Raw genomic sequence first — 17,407 nt, forward strand, 5'->3', positions numbered from 1 at the left:
TCTGTGATAAACAAAGTTTATTTTAATGGCTCTCCTACTTAATTTGGTATGGTTTATAAAAACTCACCACACACTTTGTTAGGCAAAATGTTCAACTGTTAGTTAATGCAAATGTCCAATCATCCGCAGCTCAGCGCATTTAGGCATGTAGACACGAACGAGACAACCTGCTGAAGTTCAAACTGAGCATCAGATTTTAGTGACTATAAATGTGATTCGGCCTTTGAGCTGACAGAGAGGCAACAGTAACTTAAATAACCACTTTATAACCCAGTTACGAGGAAGAGAATCTCTGAACGCGCAGTACGTCAAATCTGGAAGCAGATGGGCTACAGCAGCAGAAGACCACACCGACCGCTGCTCCTGTCAGCTAATCCATAAAAGTTAATTCTGTTTATCTGGACATAGCGTTTTTAGTGGGAGAAACGTTTTGTCACTCATCCAAGCGACTTCTTCAGTCTGCACTGAAACGTTTCTCCCACTGAGAACACTACGGCCAGATGAACAGAATCAACTTTTTGGGATTTACTTGTCTGGATGATTGAGCATGCATCCTGTCAGCTAAGAACAGGAAACTGAGGCTCCAGTTAAAATAGGCTCACCAAAATAAGACCACAGAAGATGAAAAAATGTTGCCCAAGTCTTGATTCTTGCTGTGACATTCAGGGTTAGAATTTAATGTAAAAATCATAAAAGCATGGATCCATCCCTTCCTTGTATCCATAGTTCAGGTTGCTGCTGCTTGTGTGCAGGATATGCACACTTTTACCTCCTTAGTACCAACTGAGTATTGTTTAAACTCCATGGCCTACCTGCATATATTCTTTGATTGTTGCCATCCCTTAACGGCCACAGTGTGCATATCTTCTGATGTACTCTGTACTCAAACGCCCTCCATAGTCCAACGGAGCACCTTTAGGATGCTCTACTGGAAGCCATCTCAGAGAAATATTACCAGCACCTTATTGAATCTGTGCCATGTAGAATTATTGCAGTTTAGAAGACAAAAAGAGGTCCAATTCGGCACTAGTAAGGTCAGCTGAACAGATACAAGATGAACAATTGTAACTGATTCAGGCTGTTTTTAAGATCTCTTTGAGCATATGTCTGTTCTTGGTTTTTGGTGAAGTGCCTTACTCACACCTACATTAACTCTTTCCACCATGAAGACCTTCCATGTACCCTAATTAAAGTGTTTTAACACCTCAGTATACATCATTAAAGATGAGATTTGATGACCATTAGAAGGGCAGAGATACCCCTCATTGACTTCTTAATGCATAGCCAGGCTTGAAATATGACCAAAACAAGTGTCAGCTCTATTTGGCATTCACAGAGGAAAGAGTTAGGGTTTAGTTTTAGTTTAGTTAACTAAAAGTAACTTTAGCAGCTACCTCTGCCCACTGCAGATCTAAGTATTTGCCTCCAAAGCCAAGAGGGACCCAAAGAAGGCGCAGCAGCAGCTGCAGCTGTTGTAAGTCAGGCAAGAACAAAATCCCACACGAAACAGATCAAATAACCGACCCAACCTGTTCTTTAACCCCGCTGTGACACACGAGCGTGAGGACAAACTTCCAGGATGGTTTTTTATTTCACACTGAAAAATGCAGGAGGACAAGGCAGACACGGTGACAGGAGAGAGGGCTGGTTGGGTTGGAGGCGGGGCCAGCATCAGGGCTGTCAGACAAATGAGAGAAATACACCTTTGTTTCTTTTAATACCGTACCCGTAGAGGTGAACGTAAACTCACAGCAGATCATTAAACTCACACGTTTGAGCCCGACCCTTCCGCTGAGCGTGGCCCTGTAAACACTGACGCAGAGAAAGGGGATCGAACTGTGAGCAGTTCACAAAACGTCACTGGAAACAGGATTGTGGACGCACGTTCAGCTACATGTCACCTCCTCCGAGTCCCATCAGGGGCGCAGAAGCCCCCACGAGGACAAAAATAAAAGCGCTGATTGTAAAAATAGCTTCACTTCCTTTTCCCGCAGAGCTGCCTCTCACACAGATCCTTAAGAAATCAGCTGATTTGACCTTCAGCTCCTCGGTGTGTGTGTTCAGACAGAAAATCGCTCCTGGACAGATTTCACTGTGTATTTTACTCCCTGAAACATTAAGGCTCAGATTTCCTGATGTGTATTAAAAACTTTTGGATTCATATTTAGAAACTGGCTAAGCATGTAGAACCTGCAGTACACTTTTTTTTTTTTATTGTTTTATTTAAGTTGGTGTTAGTGTTGAATTCCTGGTTTGAGTTTACTTCCTGTGAGTACAGTTCCCCTGGCGTTTCCTCATCTGCTCCTCTCTCAGTTTTGTCTTTCTGTTTGTGTCTCAGGCTCAGAATGGTGTACTGCAGAACAGGCTTAAAGCCTCTTTTCACCAGGCTGAATCACCATGGCAACCTATGCTGGAGCAGGTTATGTTCAGAGTTTTGTTTAAAATCTGTGAAAGCTTTTTAACGCCACAGGAAAAAAAAAGATTATTATCTCAGATGTTTACATTTATAAGTCGTCTCATGGCGAGATGTATTTATTTTTTTCCAATGGCGAGAACAATCTTCCGTTGGAAACCCACTGAATTGAGAATATAAAAAGTAAATGACTTTTAGTTTGAACTAAAGTGATTCCTTCGTCAGAGAGCGTCAGACCTGAACACACCGAGTCACCTTTTAATATTTAAATGTCTGCAGCGTTTTGGAGCTCTCGTGTGCAGCTGTCGAAATAAACAGCCTCACGCAGAGCTGTAAAACAAATGTTAATTTTAAGCCACCTAAAGCAGAGAAAGCCTGGTTATATTGAGCTTTGTTGGCAGCTTGCCCCTCTGTCTTCATGTTTAATGCCAGCATTGTTTAATGCAGCTTGGTTCGTTTTGGGTTACTTCCTGCTTTACTGAAGGTTAGCTTTGTGTCCTTTACCCGATTCCCTGACTATTCTCGCCTCTTAACTGTGTTCAGCTGCTGTTATGCCTCCGAGTGTTTTTAGATACTTATCTGTCTCCAGCGTCCTGTATTTGGGTCCAAACTTTGCAATTTTTAAGGAGTTCTAAACCTTTATTGGATGAGAACAGGTGAGAGGAGACAGGAAAGGAGGAAGAGAACTAAAGGAAGCCATCTGCAGCCTTTCAGCCTGCAGGTCGCTTGTTATTCTTTATATTTTGAATAAATTTTTTCAAATTCCAATTTTATAAAATTTTTCGTGTTATTATTATAAATGAATAAAATCAGATGACTGTGGAGGGGTTTCTGCCTGAACACACAGTGCAGCTCTGATTTAAAGTTAAAAAATGTGCAACTAAAACCGTTTTTCTTCTCATACAATCAGAAGTTTCTTCCACATCTACAGAGCGACTGTGATCACGTTTCAGAGTGTGGATGACACCGGGGTCTGCTGACCTCAACACTGTAAGGTCTTCATGTTGTTATAGTGGTTCTGGTACCTGAGTTTTAACAGCAAACAGAGCAGTAAGAATTGTGGGTAATGTACAGTAATGTGGACGGATGGGTGACAGAGTGTCGTGGGCTGGATTTTCTCTGATGTAACACAGACATAAACACTGTCTCTGCTTAGTGCTCGGTTAAAGCGGTTTCATCTCTAGTCCTTCTCTGGGTTTTGTCTGTCTCTGCCCTCTTCGTCGTCCCCCTCTTTCTCCTCCTTGTCATCATCATCTCCAAACGTCTGCTCCTCCATGCTGATGAGGGAGTGTGAGCGAGCAGCCACCTGAGCTGCGAGGGCGGAGCTGAAGCTGAGCGCCTCAGAGCCGTGGATCTCCGTCAGTCTGTCCATCACAGAGACGGCGGAGACTTTAGGCTTCAGGAAGCAGTCCAGGCCGTTCTCCCCCTCCCCCTCCTCCAGGACGCCATCATACTGGTGCAGCTCTGACGCACCTCCTCCTCCTCTGCTGCAGACAGACGTTCCTCCCATCTCTGATTGCTCCACACCGCAGCTGAACTCTGTCACGGGGTCGGTGGAGGGGTTAGGCCTCACCCCATCGTGTCTTCCTTCCTGCTCCTTCTCTTCATTTCCAGCAGAGCGCTCTGATAGGTTGTTTCCTCTGTCGATGGCAGGTTCTCCTTTGCCCACAGATGTCAGATCGTCTGACGGCTGAGTGGAAGGGTCTGAACCCTCTGTGTGAACCGAAAGCCCCACGGCGGCTGCGAGAAAGAAAGAAAGACGTGGATGATTTCAGTGACATCTGCTGGTGGGGAAACTTGTAGGAATAATAATTATTTATTAGGCTCTGCTGCTAACTATAACATAACATTAATAAGGAACATTAGCTCAAAATTTGAGTAATAATTATTCGTTTTGCCTGCATGCATTTAAAAATGTACACGCAGATTTTATGAACTGTCATCCTGAGGATCAGTAGACGCGTTTTTCGAACGTCCAGTGCAGACCTTGGTCGCTGAAGAGCAGCTGCTTCCTCTTCATCCTCTCCCCCTCTGACGCACGGAAGCCCAGGACAGCTTTCAGCTCAGACAGGACGCGACGGGACTCCTCCCTCTCCCGCCGCTGCCGCTCCCGCTCCTCCGGTGACAACATGTCAGACCATGACCCTCTGCCTTCGCCATCAGAGTCCGAGTCAGACACGTAGGCCTCCCACTCCTGGTCGAATAAAAGAGTGGGAGAGGCTGACAACAGGGCAATAAGTCATCAGGGGAAGGGGCACGAGTTATACACATGGTTTCCTGTCCTGACAAAAAATACTCAACAATCGTGCTAAAAATAGCTTCAGATTTAATGTTAAACAGTCGACAGCTGATCTTACCAGCTCCTCCGGCACGGGGTCTCTGTCCAGGATCAGCGGGTAGGATGGAGGAGGATCGGGAACCTCAGGTGGAGGAGGACTGCACTGCTCCAGACCCTCAGCGCTGGCTACACAGAAAGATTTCAGACTAACATTATTGTGGGAAAGCAACAGTTTGGTCACTGTGCAGACAGCTGTGCTATGATTGGTCTATTTCTTGTCCTACAATGTGTTTAAGCAACTTCCTTCATGACCGGCAACAGTCTTGAGTCATGGTAAAGGAAGGAGGGATAAAAATAGGCCTGAAGTTACGTGAAACCACTGAGCTGATAACGTGGAAGTCACTGCGATGCCTTCACAGGTCGAACCTGACATTATGCGTTTGACCCGCCTCACCTGTACAGGCGTTGGCTCGTCTCAGCATGCGCTCCACCTGACTGATGGTGTCCTCCCAGCAGCCAGTGCTAGCCTGCATGTGTGGCTGCAGCTGGTGGAGCCGGTCGCTCAGGTCCTGGTAGCCCTCGAGCGTCAACTCCGTCAGCTCCTTGGACACCATCAGCTTCTCCAGGTCGTCCTCCAGGATGATCATCCTGATGATGACAAAGAAAGAGGTTCTTTATACACAATTTTCTTCTACAGGGAGTGCAGAATTATTAGGCAAATGAGTATTTTGTCCACATCATCCTCTTCATGCATGTTGTCTTACTCCAAGATGTATAGGCTCGAAAGCCTACTACCAATTAAGCATATTAGGTGATGTGCATCTCTGTAATGAGAAGGGGTGTGGTCTAATGACATCAACACCCTATATCAGGTGTGCATAATTATTAGGCAACGTCCTTTCCTTTGGCAAAATGGGTCAAAAGAAGGACTTGACAGGCTCAGAAAAGTCAAAAATAGTGAGATATCTTGCAGAGGGATGCAGCAGTCTCAAAATTGCAAAGCTTCTGAAGCGTGATCATCGAAGAATCAAGCGTTTCATTCAAAATAGTCAACAGGGTCGCAAGAAGCGTGTGGAAAAACCAAGGCGCAAAATAACTGCCCATGAACTGAGAAAAGTCAAGCGTGCAGCTGCCAAGATGCCACTTGCCACCAGTTTGGCCATATTTCAGAGCTGCAACATCACTGGAGTGCCCAAAAGCACAAGGTGTGCAATACTCAGAGACATGGCCAAGGTAAGAAGGGCTGAAAGACGACCACCACTGAACAAGACACACAAGCTGAAACGTCAAGACTGGGCCAAGAAATATCTCAAGACTGGTTTTTCTAAGGTTTTATGGACTGATGAAATGAGAGTGAGTATTGATGGGCCAGATGGATGGGCCCGTGGCTGGATTGGTAAAGGGCAGAGAGCTCCAGTCCGACTCAGACGCCAGCAAGGTGGAGGTGGAGTACTGGTTTGGGCTGGTATCATCAAAGATGAGCTTGTGGGGCCTTTTCGGGTTGAGGATGGAGTCAAGCTCAACTCCCAGTCCTACTGCCAGTTTCTGGAAGACACCTTCTTCAAGCAGTGGTACAGGAAGAAGTCTGCATCCTTCAAGAAAAACATGATTTTCATGCAGGACAATGCTCCATCACACGCGTCCAAGTACTCCACAGCGTGGCTGACAAGAAAGGGTATAAAAGAAGAAAAACTAATGACATGGCCTCCTTGTTCACCTGATCTGAACCCCATTGAGAACCTGTGGTCCATCATCAAATGTGAGATTTACAAGGAGGGAAAACGGTACACCTCTCTGAACAGTGTCTGGGAGGCTGTGGTTGCTGCTGCACGCAATGTTGATGGTGAACAGATCAAAACACTGACAGAATCCATGGATGGCAGGCTTTTGAGTGTCCTTGCAAAGAAAGGTGGCTATATTGGTCGCTGATTTGTTTTGGTTTTGTTTTTGAATGTCAGAAATGTATATTTGTGAATGTGGAGATGTTATATTGGTTTCACTGGTAAAAATAAATAATTGAAATGGGTAAATATTTGTTTTTTGTTAAGTTGCCTAATAATTCTGCACAGTAATAGTCACCTGCACACACAGATATCCCCCTAAAATAGCTCAAACTAAAAACAAACTAAAAACTACTTCCAAAAACATTCAGCTTTGATATTAATGAGTTTTTTGGATTCATTGAGAACATGGTTGTTGTTCAATAATAAAATTATTCCTCAAAAATACAACTTGCCTAATAATTCTGCACTCCCTGTATATGTTCTGCTTTGTTGCTATGGTGACCTGCTATCTCTGAATGGTACATGGTCTCCTTTTATTTAGAACGAGATTATTCAAGGTTTTCTCACTCGCTGAGCAGCGCTTTCAGGTGCAGCTGCAGGCTTCGGATGGAGGTGTGGAGGGTGTTGAGCTCTCGGCATTTCTCTCTGGCTCGCCCTGTCCTGTCGCAGCCTGTGGTCCTCGGCTGGGTCTCAAAGTGTCTGTGAAAGTCGAAGCTGCGCTGCACTTCGCCGAGACAGCTCGCCAGAGCGTGATGGAGGGGCTCGGTCACGGCGGAGATGGACCGGTAGAGCGGAGGAGGAAGAGGAAGAGGAGAGGAGGCGTCTTCTGTGGGTCTGATTTCCTCAGACTCCTCTACTCGGCTTGGAGAGAGGAGAAGGGCCAGCCGACGGAAACATTCGGAGCTTTGACCGACCCACAGCTGGAACAGCATCTGCATTAAGACAAGCCAATAAACCTGAGATAAATAGCTTCTTTCAGGCGTTCTTGCTTCGATATAACCAACACACTTCCTCTCTTTCTTCAGCACTGCTTCAGGCTTTTGAAAATCAGAAGCCAAAGTGAGGTCAGAGCATGAATAGACTTTTTTGTATCCTAGTTACTTATCGAGCTCTAAAAGGTTGAAGAAAATAAGCGATTTGGCTAAAAGTGTCCGAAAATGTGTCTGAAAATAAACAGGAAACAGAAAGTATATGGCAAAATTCATAATAACGACTGTTTTGGTTAACTGAAATCAGGATTATTTAACAGGGGGAGCAGAGATGTTTTCAAAAATCAAAGATTTTTTGAATTTTAGAAAAAGAAACAGACGTCTTTAGGGGGGAAAAAAACTGTGCTTTTCCTGATTTTTGTGTTTTAATAATGAGTGGAAGCCAAAATTGTAAACGCAATGAGAATTTGATTAACTGCCTTTGACCCTTGGGCTTTACCTTCAAGGCAGGCAGGCTGTAGTCATCCGTAAGCTCCTGGGCCTGCTCGTCTCCCAGGTGTTCGATACCCAGGCCAAGCCCCAGCTCCTTCAGAGGCACCGCGGACACGTAGTTGGTCACATTATCGATCTCAGAGTTCAGAGGGAACGTTGATGGGCATTAAGGACAAGTGATAGAAGTGTGGAAAGTCTCTTTTGCATAAATACATAGAAGTTTATAAATTTCTCATTTTATATAGATCTGCGCGGATCTTTTCGAATAGTTTAAAGAGGTAGCCTTGACTGTCATCAAAGGAAGCTTTGGGATTTCCACCCACACCATCAAAGCCTCAACCTTCAAAGACAATCACATTTCCCTCAGATATGTGACCACGCTTTGATGACAACGATAAATTCAATTATGAGTTCGGTAAAGGACATTCAAATACTGAAGAGAAGAAACTGTCTAAATTCAAGCTCCTAAAAGCTTAAAAATCATGAAAATAAAGAATTCCCTGACAACAGCATCCACTCCCAGTTATCTCAGGTAAAGGATATGCCTTGAGCATGTGACAGGTGGCCCTGCGCGATGCCCTGAAGGCCGAACGCAGCGCCCGGTACAAGGCCTTCCTCAGTCCGATGAGCTGTTGGCCACGTAGCCCCGCCCCCGGCCCCGCCCTGCTAAAGGAGCTGGCCGCACTCACCCTGTCGAGCAAACTTGACAAGTGAAATGTGATACAACTGTGGAGACGTCCCAAAGAGGCAGGGGGGCAACACACAACACTGAACAACACATCACAGAAGACGAGACAAAGACACTGAGACGGGTTAGAAACGCTTTAGTGTCAGAAACAAGCAGGTGTGACAATAACAGCTACGCAACTCAACACATCATCTTTTCTTAAATGAATCAATACTTGAGTATTAATCCAAGCTAGCAGCATGTAAATAGCTGTCCAAAGATAACCAAATCCATCCTCCAGCAGCTTTTGTGTAAAAAAGGTGGAGGCAAAAGAGGACCTCTGCAGGTCTGTTAGTCCTGGTTTATTGCAAAACACTACAATATAGTGATTAGAAGATGAAAATTAGAATATTTTACATATTTTAAACAAAGTTCTAGAAGCCGACGGACAACTTCAGGGAAAAAATAATTAGATAAACATATCACTTATATGGATGGGTTCAAAAATGACTCCACTTGGTCACTTAGGGGTTAAAAAAAGAAAACGCTCATCATCACTGACTCCAGTAAAATGTGGACACAGAGGAGTACACAGAGACATCAGAGGAAAACAATCAAGGCTGTGCATATATGTGTGCCCTTGTAATCCTCTGAAATGACTGTGTGTGATGGGATGCACTACCAGGAGCTCCACACTGTTCTTTCAACTTCCAAGCAGAAAAACCGAGCCGTTCAGAATAAAAGACCTGAAAAAGGGTGCTATCAGCAGGAAGCATCACTGATAAGTCAACCAAATGTCAGGCGCTGATAGTTTACAACTTGTTTTACAGTAAAATGTAGACTGTTCGAAAAGCTGTGAGTAACGTTACAATATTTGCATGTAGCATGTGAGCACATTTGTCAAATCAGCCATAGATATATATACACAAAGATGCCCTTTTATATTAAAAGAGTGCTTATATCTATGATTATTAGCTTCTAGCAGCTAAATAACCACCAGGCACAGTGAACTATGAATTTTTGCCAAAAGGCATTTTGTTTTATATTGTGATGCTGATTGTTTTCCCCTTGTTTATTGACTGTGACATACAGTGCATCATGCCTACAGACAGACAGAGACCACAGTAGGCTAAAAATCAACGATTAACCAAGATAAACACAGAGGATAACTAATGGTTAGGACACAGAATTAGTTTAGCATAAACAGTCAAATATGGGACAACATTCTGTAAATGCCCACCTTAACTACACTGATCGATTGATGTGTGGGTGGATGTAAAACAAGCACACTTACAGGGTGAAACCTCTGGAGATGACTTCAGTCTCCTGCACCAGACGCAGGGCTTTTCGGGACAGCCCCGTCAGGGTCTTGCCGTTGTGAACCAGAGTCTGGAGCTGGGTGGCCCTGGTGTGGACAGCTCTCTGCATACGGCCCTGTCTCCACAACGTGACCATCCTCAGTCCCACCCAGCCCAGCAGGGCCAAGCCCCACGGAGCTGCAGCCAGCGACCACAGGCCCCCAGACACGGAGCAGAGCCCCAGCAGCACTGAGGCCAGGCCGACCAGCCCGGCCATGTCCCTGAGAGACGAGCACAGGGAGGAATTTTGACCCTGTCAACATTTATATGTACTGAGCCCGGATAAAAGGGCAACAATTTTACATGTCAGTGTTAGATTATTAGAGTTGGGGAGTACGTGGGAGTAAACGGCTGTGTAATGTCTTCTGTGGTTCTGGAGTCACATTAATTAAAGCTATAACGATCATGCACCACATCATCCTGTGTGTGATGCAATTTATATCTGCACTGGATTTTCTCCAGCATCAGCATTCATCAAACATTGTTAAATTCCTGTTTTTGAAGCTCTTTGATGTAAACCTCCCACTAAGATGCTGAATTTTCATGAATCATTAAAAATAATGAACACAGAGGTTCATTCTTGACCTCATAGAGACCTTTTCACTTAAAAGCTTTATGAAACATCAATTTTAGCCAAAAGAATTTTGAACTGTAAGAGCTTCATTGACAAACTAAGACTATTCACCTGTAAAACTTAATAATAGAGACTTTAAATGCAACCAGCTTTATAAAGACAATAATCCTTATTTATTTCCTGTCAAACTTTAGTGCGGCCCCTCACTTCATTGACCACTTGAAACAACACTCCCCTTAAAGGCCACCTGCCATTTAAGCCAGTTTTCCTATGATTGAAGGTGGCGCTTCTGTGCCAATGAAAGCCTACAGAATAGCTAAGTTTCATATGATAAGAATTTTGGTCAAAAAATTTGACATTTAGTTTTGTAGAAGATATCCAATACCTTGGATGCAAAAAAAGTCATTCAATATTTGTGAAAGGGAGTTCTCGACTGTCTGTTTCAAAGTGGCGTACCATAGGGAGGGCTTGGCGATGAGGCTCGGTCTAGGTAAGGTGTTCGCTCTGCGAGGCGAGCCAGAGGGTGAGGAGCCGAGGGTGAGCAGACTCGGGTCTAAGAGCTCGATCAGCTCCACGTCCTCCTGCAGCAGCACGTCCTGGTCCAGAATGCACCTGACCGAGTACTGGCCGAACATGCAGTCCTGCAGAGGGCAAAAAAAAAAGTTTATTTTAAAAAAACAAAACAAAAACAAACCAAACAAAAACACGAACTGTAGGCGCTGGTTTCAGTGCCAGTCTTCCTGCACCTACCAGCTTCTGGTCCAGCTTGCGAGATGCTGCCGCCTGGTGAAATGGGCTCCATCTCCATAAGGCCTCAGCCAGTCTCCATAAGCCCTGCATATTACACACAAGGGAAAGGTTTGGATCATTTAGGTCAGGATTCCATTCCAGCTTCATGCAATATTTTATCCCGCCAATAGTAAACAAAAGAATAAAAGTGAAATATCCCACTATGAATCACCTCTATGACTTTTTGTTTGCCAACATATTTATTACATTTTTAACACAAAACAAACAACTGATAGAAAACCTCAATCAGGACAACAAAGTACACAGCTATTATAATGAAAAAAAGGCTATATTAATTTAAAAAACACAAGAAAAACATCAATAAACAACCATTCTCTACTCTCCGATCCAAATACTTCCCTTCAAAAATTTCAAATTTAAGTGTGTCATTCAGTTCAGTGACTCAGATGCACTGGAAACCATTGACCTGCTGGATCACTGCTCTGCACCCACATGTCTTCAGACTGTTTTGGTTTGCTTCGAGTCCCAGAACGAGTGTGCAAACACACTTCCAAAAAAAAAAGGGAAAAAAAAGGAGTATCCCAGGAGACAAAGCCTTTCAGGCAACCACAATAAGTGCAATGTGTGTTTGTGAAACACCCACGAGTCTTTTATATCAGCACCAGGGCACGAAAGCCACACAACCGCTTCACTTTGATGAATTTCTAGTTTAGCGTTTACACTTTCTGCCTCAACAAGACTACCTTTTATCCCTTCAAAATGCAGGCCGGACAGAGGAAAAGGACGGGCTCCTTTGATTCCAGAAATATGAAAAGTTTGTACGCCCTTCATTCGACACAATGCAGACACACTTCTGTTTTATTTCTCGCTTCCTAGGAGCCTGGATTCCTAGCACAGTAAAATATACGATTAACTGAGACGGCGAGCCTCTGGCTTTTTGGTATGTTGTAACGTATTTTTTCATGTGCGGCTAAAACAACAAAAAAACAAATCCAACCCGTGTACTAGTCATGAATGGGATTTTCTTTTCACTAATCTGCTTAGTGTTGCTTAGTGGTATCAGTGAAATGCTTTGTTAAAAAAAACAGGACTCATTTTGAAAGACGTTTTCGGCCTGGAGGCTTTGGTTCTTGTTCTGCTAATGTTACAAAAAAATGAAGGCCAGCCTGGAGATTAGCGTGATAACATTATCTGAAGTCTGCATGTGCTCCAGTTTACAGCAGAAGCAGGGGGTTATTGATCCGACATGGGCAGCCAGGCCACTCTGACCCTTTTTCTCTGGGGATGAAAAGAAAAAAATCCAAAGTGTTATTAGTCTAAAGGCTGCGGTCGTATTGATTACTGATCAGAGAGTGAGTCTAACCCATCACCATGTGTGCTGCCAGTGTGGACCACAACTCTGTTTACTCTGGTGTGGAAAGTATAATGAACACCTGAAATACCTATGGCTTCTGCATTAACAGCAACATGTAGTTCTCAGGTTACAGTGCAGGGTTTTCAGCTACGATGTACCTGTGGTGCAGATTTAACACAGAAGCATAAATGCACTGTTGACTGTCTCCGTGGCTGTGAGTCAGCTGCCTCCAAACGTGCTGCGTTTGCAACTTCTTAAATATTCTCCAGACAAGCAACCTCGATATAACAGCGATTAAAAACAAAACAAATTCTGAATATAGTAAAACCAAAACCAAAACTAAAGATTTCCAACAATATAAGAACAAAGCTGAAATGACCAATCTAACTGAAGGTAAACTCAAAGCAAGCCTCAAAATGAAACTGAAAGAAAAGCTCATTTGAAAATGCAAAATTATAACAACTCTGGAAACACAGAAATAGATCAACCATTTAAACTGAGAAAATGTTTTTAAGAAGTTGGGACAGAGCTGTGTTTACCACTGTGCAGCATTCCCTCTTCTTTTAAAAACAGTCTGTAAACATCTGGGAACTAAAGAGAGCAGCTGCTGGATTTTTGGGGGAGGAATGTTGTCCTGTTCTTGTCTGATAGATGATTCTAGCTGCTCAACAATCCTGGGTCTTCTTCTGGGTATTTTTCCCTTCACGATGCTCCAGAAGATCTGGATTACAGGCAGACTAGTTCAGCACTGTGACACTTCTACTATGATGCCATAGTGTTGTAACAGCTTCAGTATGTGGCTCAGCATTGTCTTGCTGAAATATGAAAGGCCTTCCATGAAACAGACTGGAACTTGGTGAACTTCTTTAATAAGAAACTCTGCCTTACTCAGATGCTCTTTCTCATTCCCAGCCATGTCACTGACCTGTTGCCAATGAACTGAATTATTTGCAAAATGTTCCTCAAGCTGTTTCTTTTTAGTACAACTTCCTTTTCTAGCCTTTTGTTGCCCCCATCTCAACATTTTGACACATGTCGCTGTCATCAAAATTTTAAATTACTTTATTTTTCCTAAAATGTTCAATTTTCAAGGTTTAAACATTAGATGTGCTATCAATGTTCTACTGTGAATAAAAAAGGCTTTATGAGATTTTACAGCACCCAACTTTTTTAGAACTGGGGTTGTATTTGGACCTATAATTAAAGTAAGGAAGCACAGTAAAGAAGTAGCTGAGAGGGAAGCATTATTCATTCATCAGTAGTGTAACTTCAGGAATAATGCCACCTCAAAAACCGAATAAACAAACAGCTTATTTTTCAGAATCTTTAAACACGCTGTGCGTTTACCCCGTGTTAGGGTCAGGATTTTACTGTAATGAGATCTGTCTATGTGGTCGAATCGTTTTTGCTTGAGCTCCAGCTTTATCTGGACTCCAGGAAACGGATCACGGTGGAACAACCAAAAAGCTTTCCTGCCTGATCTGAGTCCCTCATCCTCCTTGACTCCTTAGAACAACAGTGCACAGCAGGGAGGAAGCATGACACATACGGAAAGTTCCTGAACACCATTTCCCATTTCAGGAGGAGGGGAGGCCAAGTCATGTTGTCCTGAGCTTCCCATCCTCAGTCTGAATCACAGGCCGCTTCAAACCGCAGACGTTTACGGTTAGCATGATGAAAGTACCATTAAAAATTCAGGAGTTTAAATCTTTTAATTGCAGGGGGAAAAAAGCATGTAGCACACATGTGATCATCAGCACACACACGCAGGCTGTAAACGGACGCTCACAGAGGCAGGAATTACGTCAGGCGGAAAGCAGCATGTCGGTAATCGTATTCAGGCGTTCTCTTCTGAGAATCAGAGCAGCAGCAGGGAGAGAAAAATATACCTGAATCAGTGTGCATGAAGCCCTGCTCTCAATGTCTGTCCAAAGTGAAACATATAAACACAACTCACGCAACCGCTGTCTGTGGACGACTGCGTGTCAATATGTGTGAGGAGTCAATATCCAGATCAATTACTTTCTGCCTGACTGCACAATCGTGCACACATGCTGCCCGCTCAGGGCTGCAGAAAACATGGTTAGAGCAATAACCTAACCTGATGAGGGCTTGTTTGACAATGAAGAAGATGTTTTATATGACCTAAAACTTAATGTGCAGCCTATCTGAGCTCTAACAGAGAGCTGGTGTCAGAAACTGATCCACGTAAAGCACGCTGCAGTGTTTGGCTCGTAACATGTTCTGAAGGGGCAAACAGATTTTTCTCAGTATTTCTTTTTCGGCTCCATTGTTATTAATGTTAATAAGGATATTGTTAAATCTTATTGCTATTGCTATTTTTTCAGTAATTACAGGCAAATAAATGGACAGGTTCCACCATCTGAACAGTTTATATCTAATAAAAAAAATTAACCTTTTAATACCTTAAAGATCTTAACTTTTTTCTCATTTTTCACTATTTTCAGACACTTTACAGACCAATGAATAAATGAAATGATCCAAAAATAAAACAAGAAATATTATTGTTGTTATTAATTTATGTAACAGATTTAATATATATGTAATTTCTTGTGTTTTATGTAATGTATTTTCCTTCTATGGATCATGATTATGCAATAAAGATTAACTGACTGTAAGGTCGGAGCTGGATGTCAAGCAGTCTCTTGCTTATAAATTTATTTTAAGCTGAATCTGTGTTCCATTCACTCAACCGTGTAACAAATTTTTGTTTAACAAATGGCCAGAAGTGAGATTACAAAAGCACAGACTACTGTTAATTTGTGCATTTATTTCATTTTCAGACATTTTATAGACCAATCAACCAGGTAAATAATCCACAAAAAAGAAATTAAGAATTATTCCTAAACTCAAATATCCTATTTTAAAACTAACTTAACATTGGATTTTAGTCTGACTTTGTAAGATTTTTTTCCACAGAGGAATAATGCAAAACTGTTTTTTATACATTTTAAACAAACTAATTATGTTCTTCAGCTAACAAACACATTGCTTCAAAGATCCCTGTGGTTTTTTCCCACCCTTTTTGAAGAACGAATAACTGCTTTTATGTTCTTTGTCACTCATGGATAGTGTTTTTTTAATAACAAGTTCTATCTACAAAGCCTTTTATTGTATTTTAAGATCATGTCTTTGTCTGGTTTGTGTGTCACTTGGGAGCAATGTGTTAGAGGTTTGATTCAGATCAAGTGGTTGTTAGTGTGTCGTTTCTGGGAGAGGATGTGGGGAACTCACTGAGGTTTTCTGTGGGTCTCCACCGGGAGAGGTGAGGTCTCCCTCTTGCTCGCCATATTCCTCCTCCTGTGATGCTGTCGGACATGCCTCAAAGTCTGTGTGCCCTAGATCCTGCAGATACTGGAAAAGAGGAGAATTCTGCAAAGAGAGAAAGAAAGAGACCGGTTAAGGAGGAGGGGGGAAATTGCATAAAACAGAGCCGGACGGATGAAGACTGGGAGAAGGAGAGGAAATGTGATGATTAGATTAATCAACTGGATTCAGGGTGAGCTGACACTCATCCCGATTTTTGTCCCAGTTTGTCTTGCCGTGAATAAAAAGACGAGGGAAAGGCAGAGACTTTCCCTCAGCTGAGTCTCTACCCTCTCTCCCATGCATCTTCTTCTCTACTCTGGGAGGATGTGAATCTGGAAATCATCTCACACTCACACAGATGTCAGCAGGCACCTAGTTCTTCTCTCCTCAAGTCTAAGCACAAGGTGTCATGTTATAATCCTTTCCTGTCAGAGAGGTATAAACAGAGGTATTGCTGCCTGCTTTAAGAAAGCTCAGAAGCAAATCAGCCATGCAGAAAGCAGAAAAATATCCCCCTGCTAAAATTTGCCCAAACGATGTCTGACCCAGTTCTCCCCAGCTGCTCCTCTGCTGCAGCTCTGATAAGCCAACATAAAAACGCATATAGCACCAGCCTGCACAGACGGTTAAACAAATATTAACTGCCACTCACATGCATGGTCACACGAAGTCGCAGCTCATGTTGTCATCATCCTGGATGCAGAGGTGTGTGTGTCATTTTTCAGAACCGACGCATTGGACGTGGTCATCCCCACCCCACCTCTTAGTAGTGATGAAACACCAACAAACAATGCGCACAACTAGCCCGGCTCAGCCCCTTCTCATGACCACCAAAGCTCCTTGGTAGGAACACGGTTAAGCAGCCAGCCAAATATGTGGAAATGCTTAGGATTGGCAGTGCATGGCAACGGGGCAAACGGCAGGACTGATAGCTAGCTCGGCTAGCTAATGAATTGGGCTCGTAGCTCCTATATTTAGTACAGAACTCGAGCGGTATGACAAAGCATCGGTTGCAAGTTTTGCTAATAAACAGGGGTGGTAATACGTACCTCAAACACCACATCTTCATCAAACTCCTCAGTCATTGCTCTCCGCCATCAACACGCAGCCCGTTTAGCATTCTGAAGTTGTAGGCAACAGTAATCAGGGTAGGAGCAGCGGCTGAGAAGTTAGTTGTTAGCCGGTTGCTAAAGCTCGCCTACAACTTCCATAATGCCTCTGTGTCTTCCAAACGCCGAAAACGAACGTTCGGCTCGATACGCTTTAGAGAGCCTCAGGTGGTCACGAGCGGTAGTGTGGTTTCCCATCCGTTAATGCAAGGGGGCACAGGAGAGTGAAGTTTTCGAAAATTAGCGCGCAAAAAAACGGAAGTTATCTTCAAAATAAAATGCTTCATGTTTTTAACACTGTAGAGTGCTAAGATTTTAAGTAAAACAACTGCAATTGCGATATATTTCAATGGACTCGTATGTTTGAAG

General features: G+C 43.3%; 1 protein-coding gene across 2 annotated transcripts; it reads right to left on the minus strand.

Moving 5' to 3' along the window:
- Positions 1-1,092: 1,092 nt before the first annotated feature.
- On the minus strand, positions 1,093-17,207 carry vezt (vezatin, adherens junctions transmembrane protein). 2 transcript variants are annotated; one of them, XM_080887493.1, is made up of 12 exons: positions 16,979-17,207; positions 15,855-15,992; positions 11,246-11,329; positions 10,952-11,136; positions 9,858-10,142; positions 8,440-8,586; positions 7,904-8,051; positions 7,043-7,407; positions 5,146-5,339; positions 4,771-4,877; positions 4,400-4,607; positions 1,093-4,153 (listed from the first exon to the last, which is right to left on the minus strand). In XM_080887493.1, exons 1-12 carry the CDS (start codon positions 17,012-17,014, stop codon positions 3,594-3,596), a joined length of 2,457 nt encoding a protein of 818 aa, XP_080743619.1. In that variant the 5' UTR covers positions 17,015-17,207; the 3' UTR covers positions 1,093-3,593. The 2 variants fall into 2 exon arrangements, with proteins under 2 accessions (XP_080743619.1, XP_080743618.1); XM_080887492.1 differs by having other exon boundaries at positions 8,440-8,598.
- Between the last annotated feature and the right edge of the window lie 200 nt (positions 17,208-17,407).

The sequence above is a fragment of the Rhamphochromis sp. 'chilingali' genome, assembly GCF_963969265.1.
Source record: "Rhamphochromis sp. 'chilingali' genome assembly, chromosome: 7".
NCBI lineage: Eukaryota > Metazoa > Chordata > Actinopteri > Cichliformes > Cichlidae > Rhamphochromis > Rhamphochromis sp. 'chilingali'.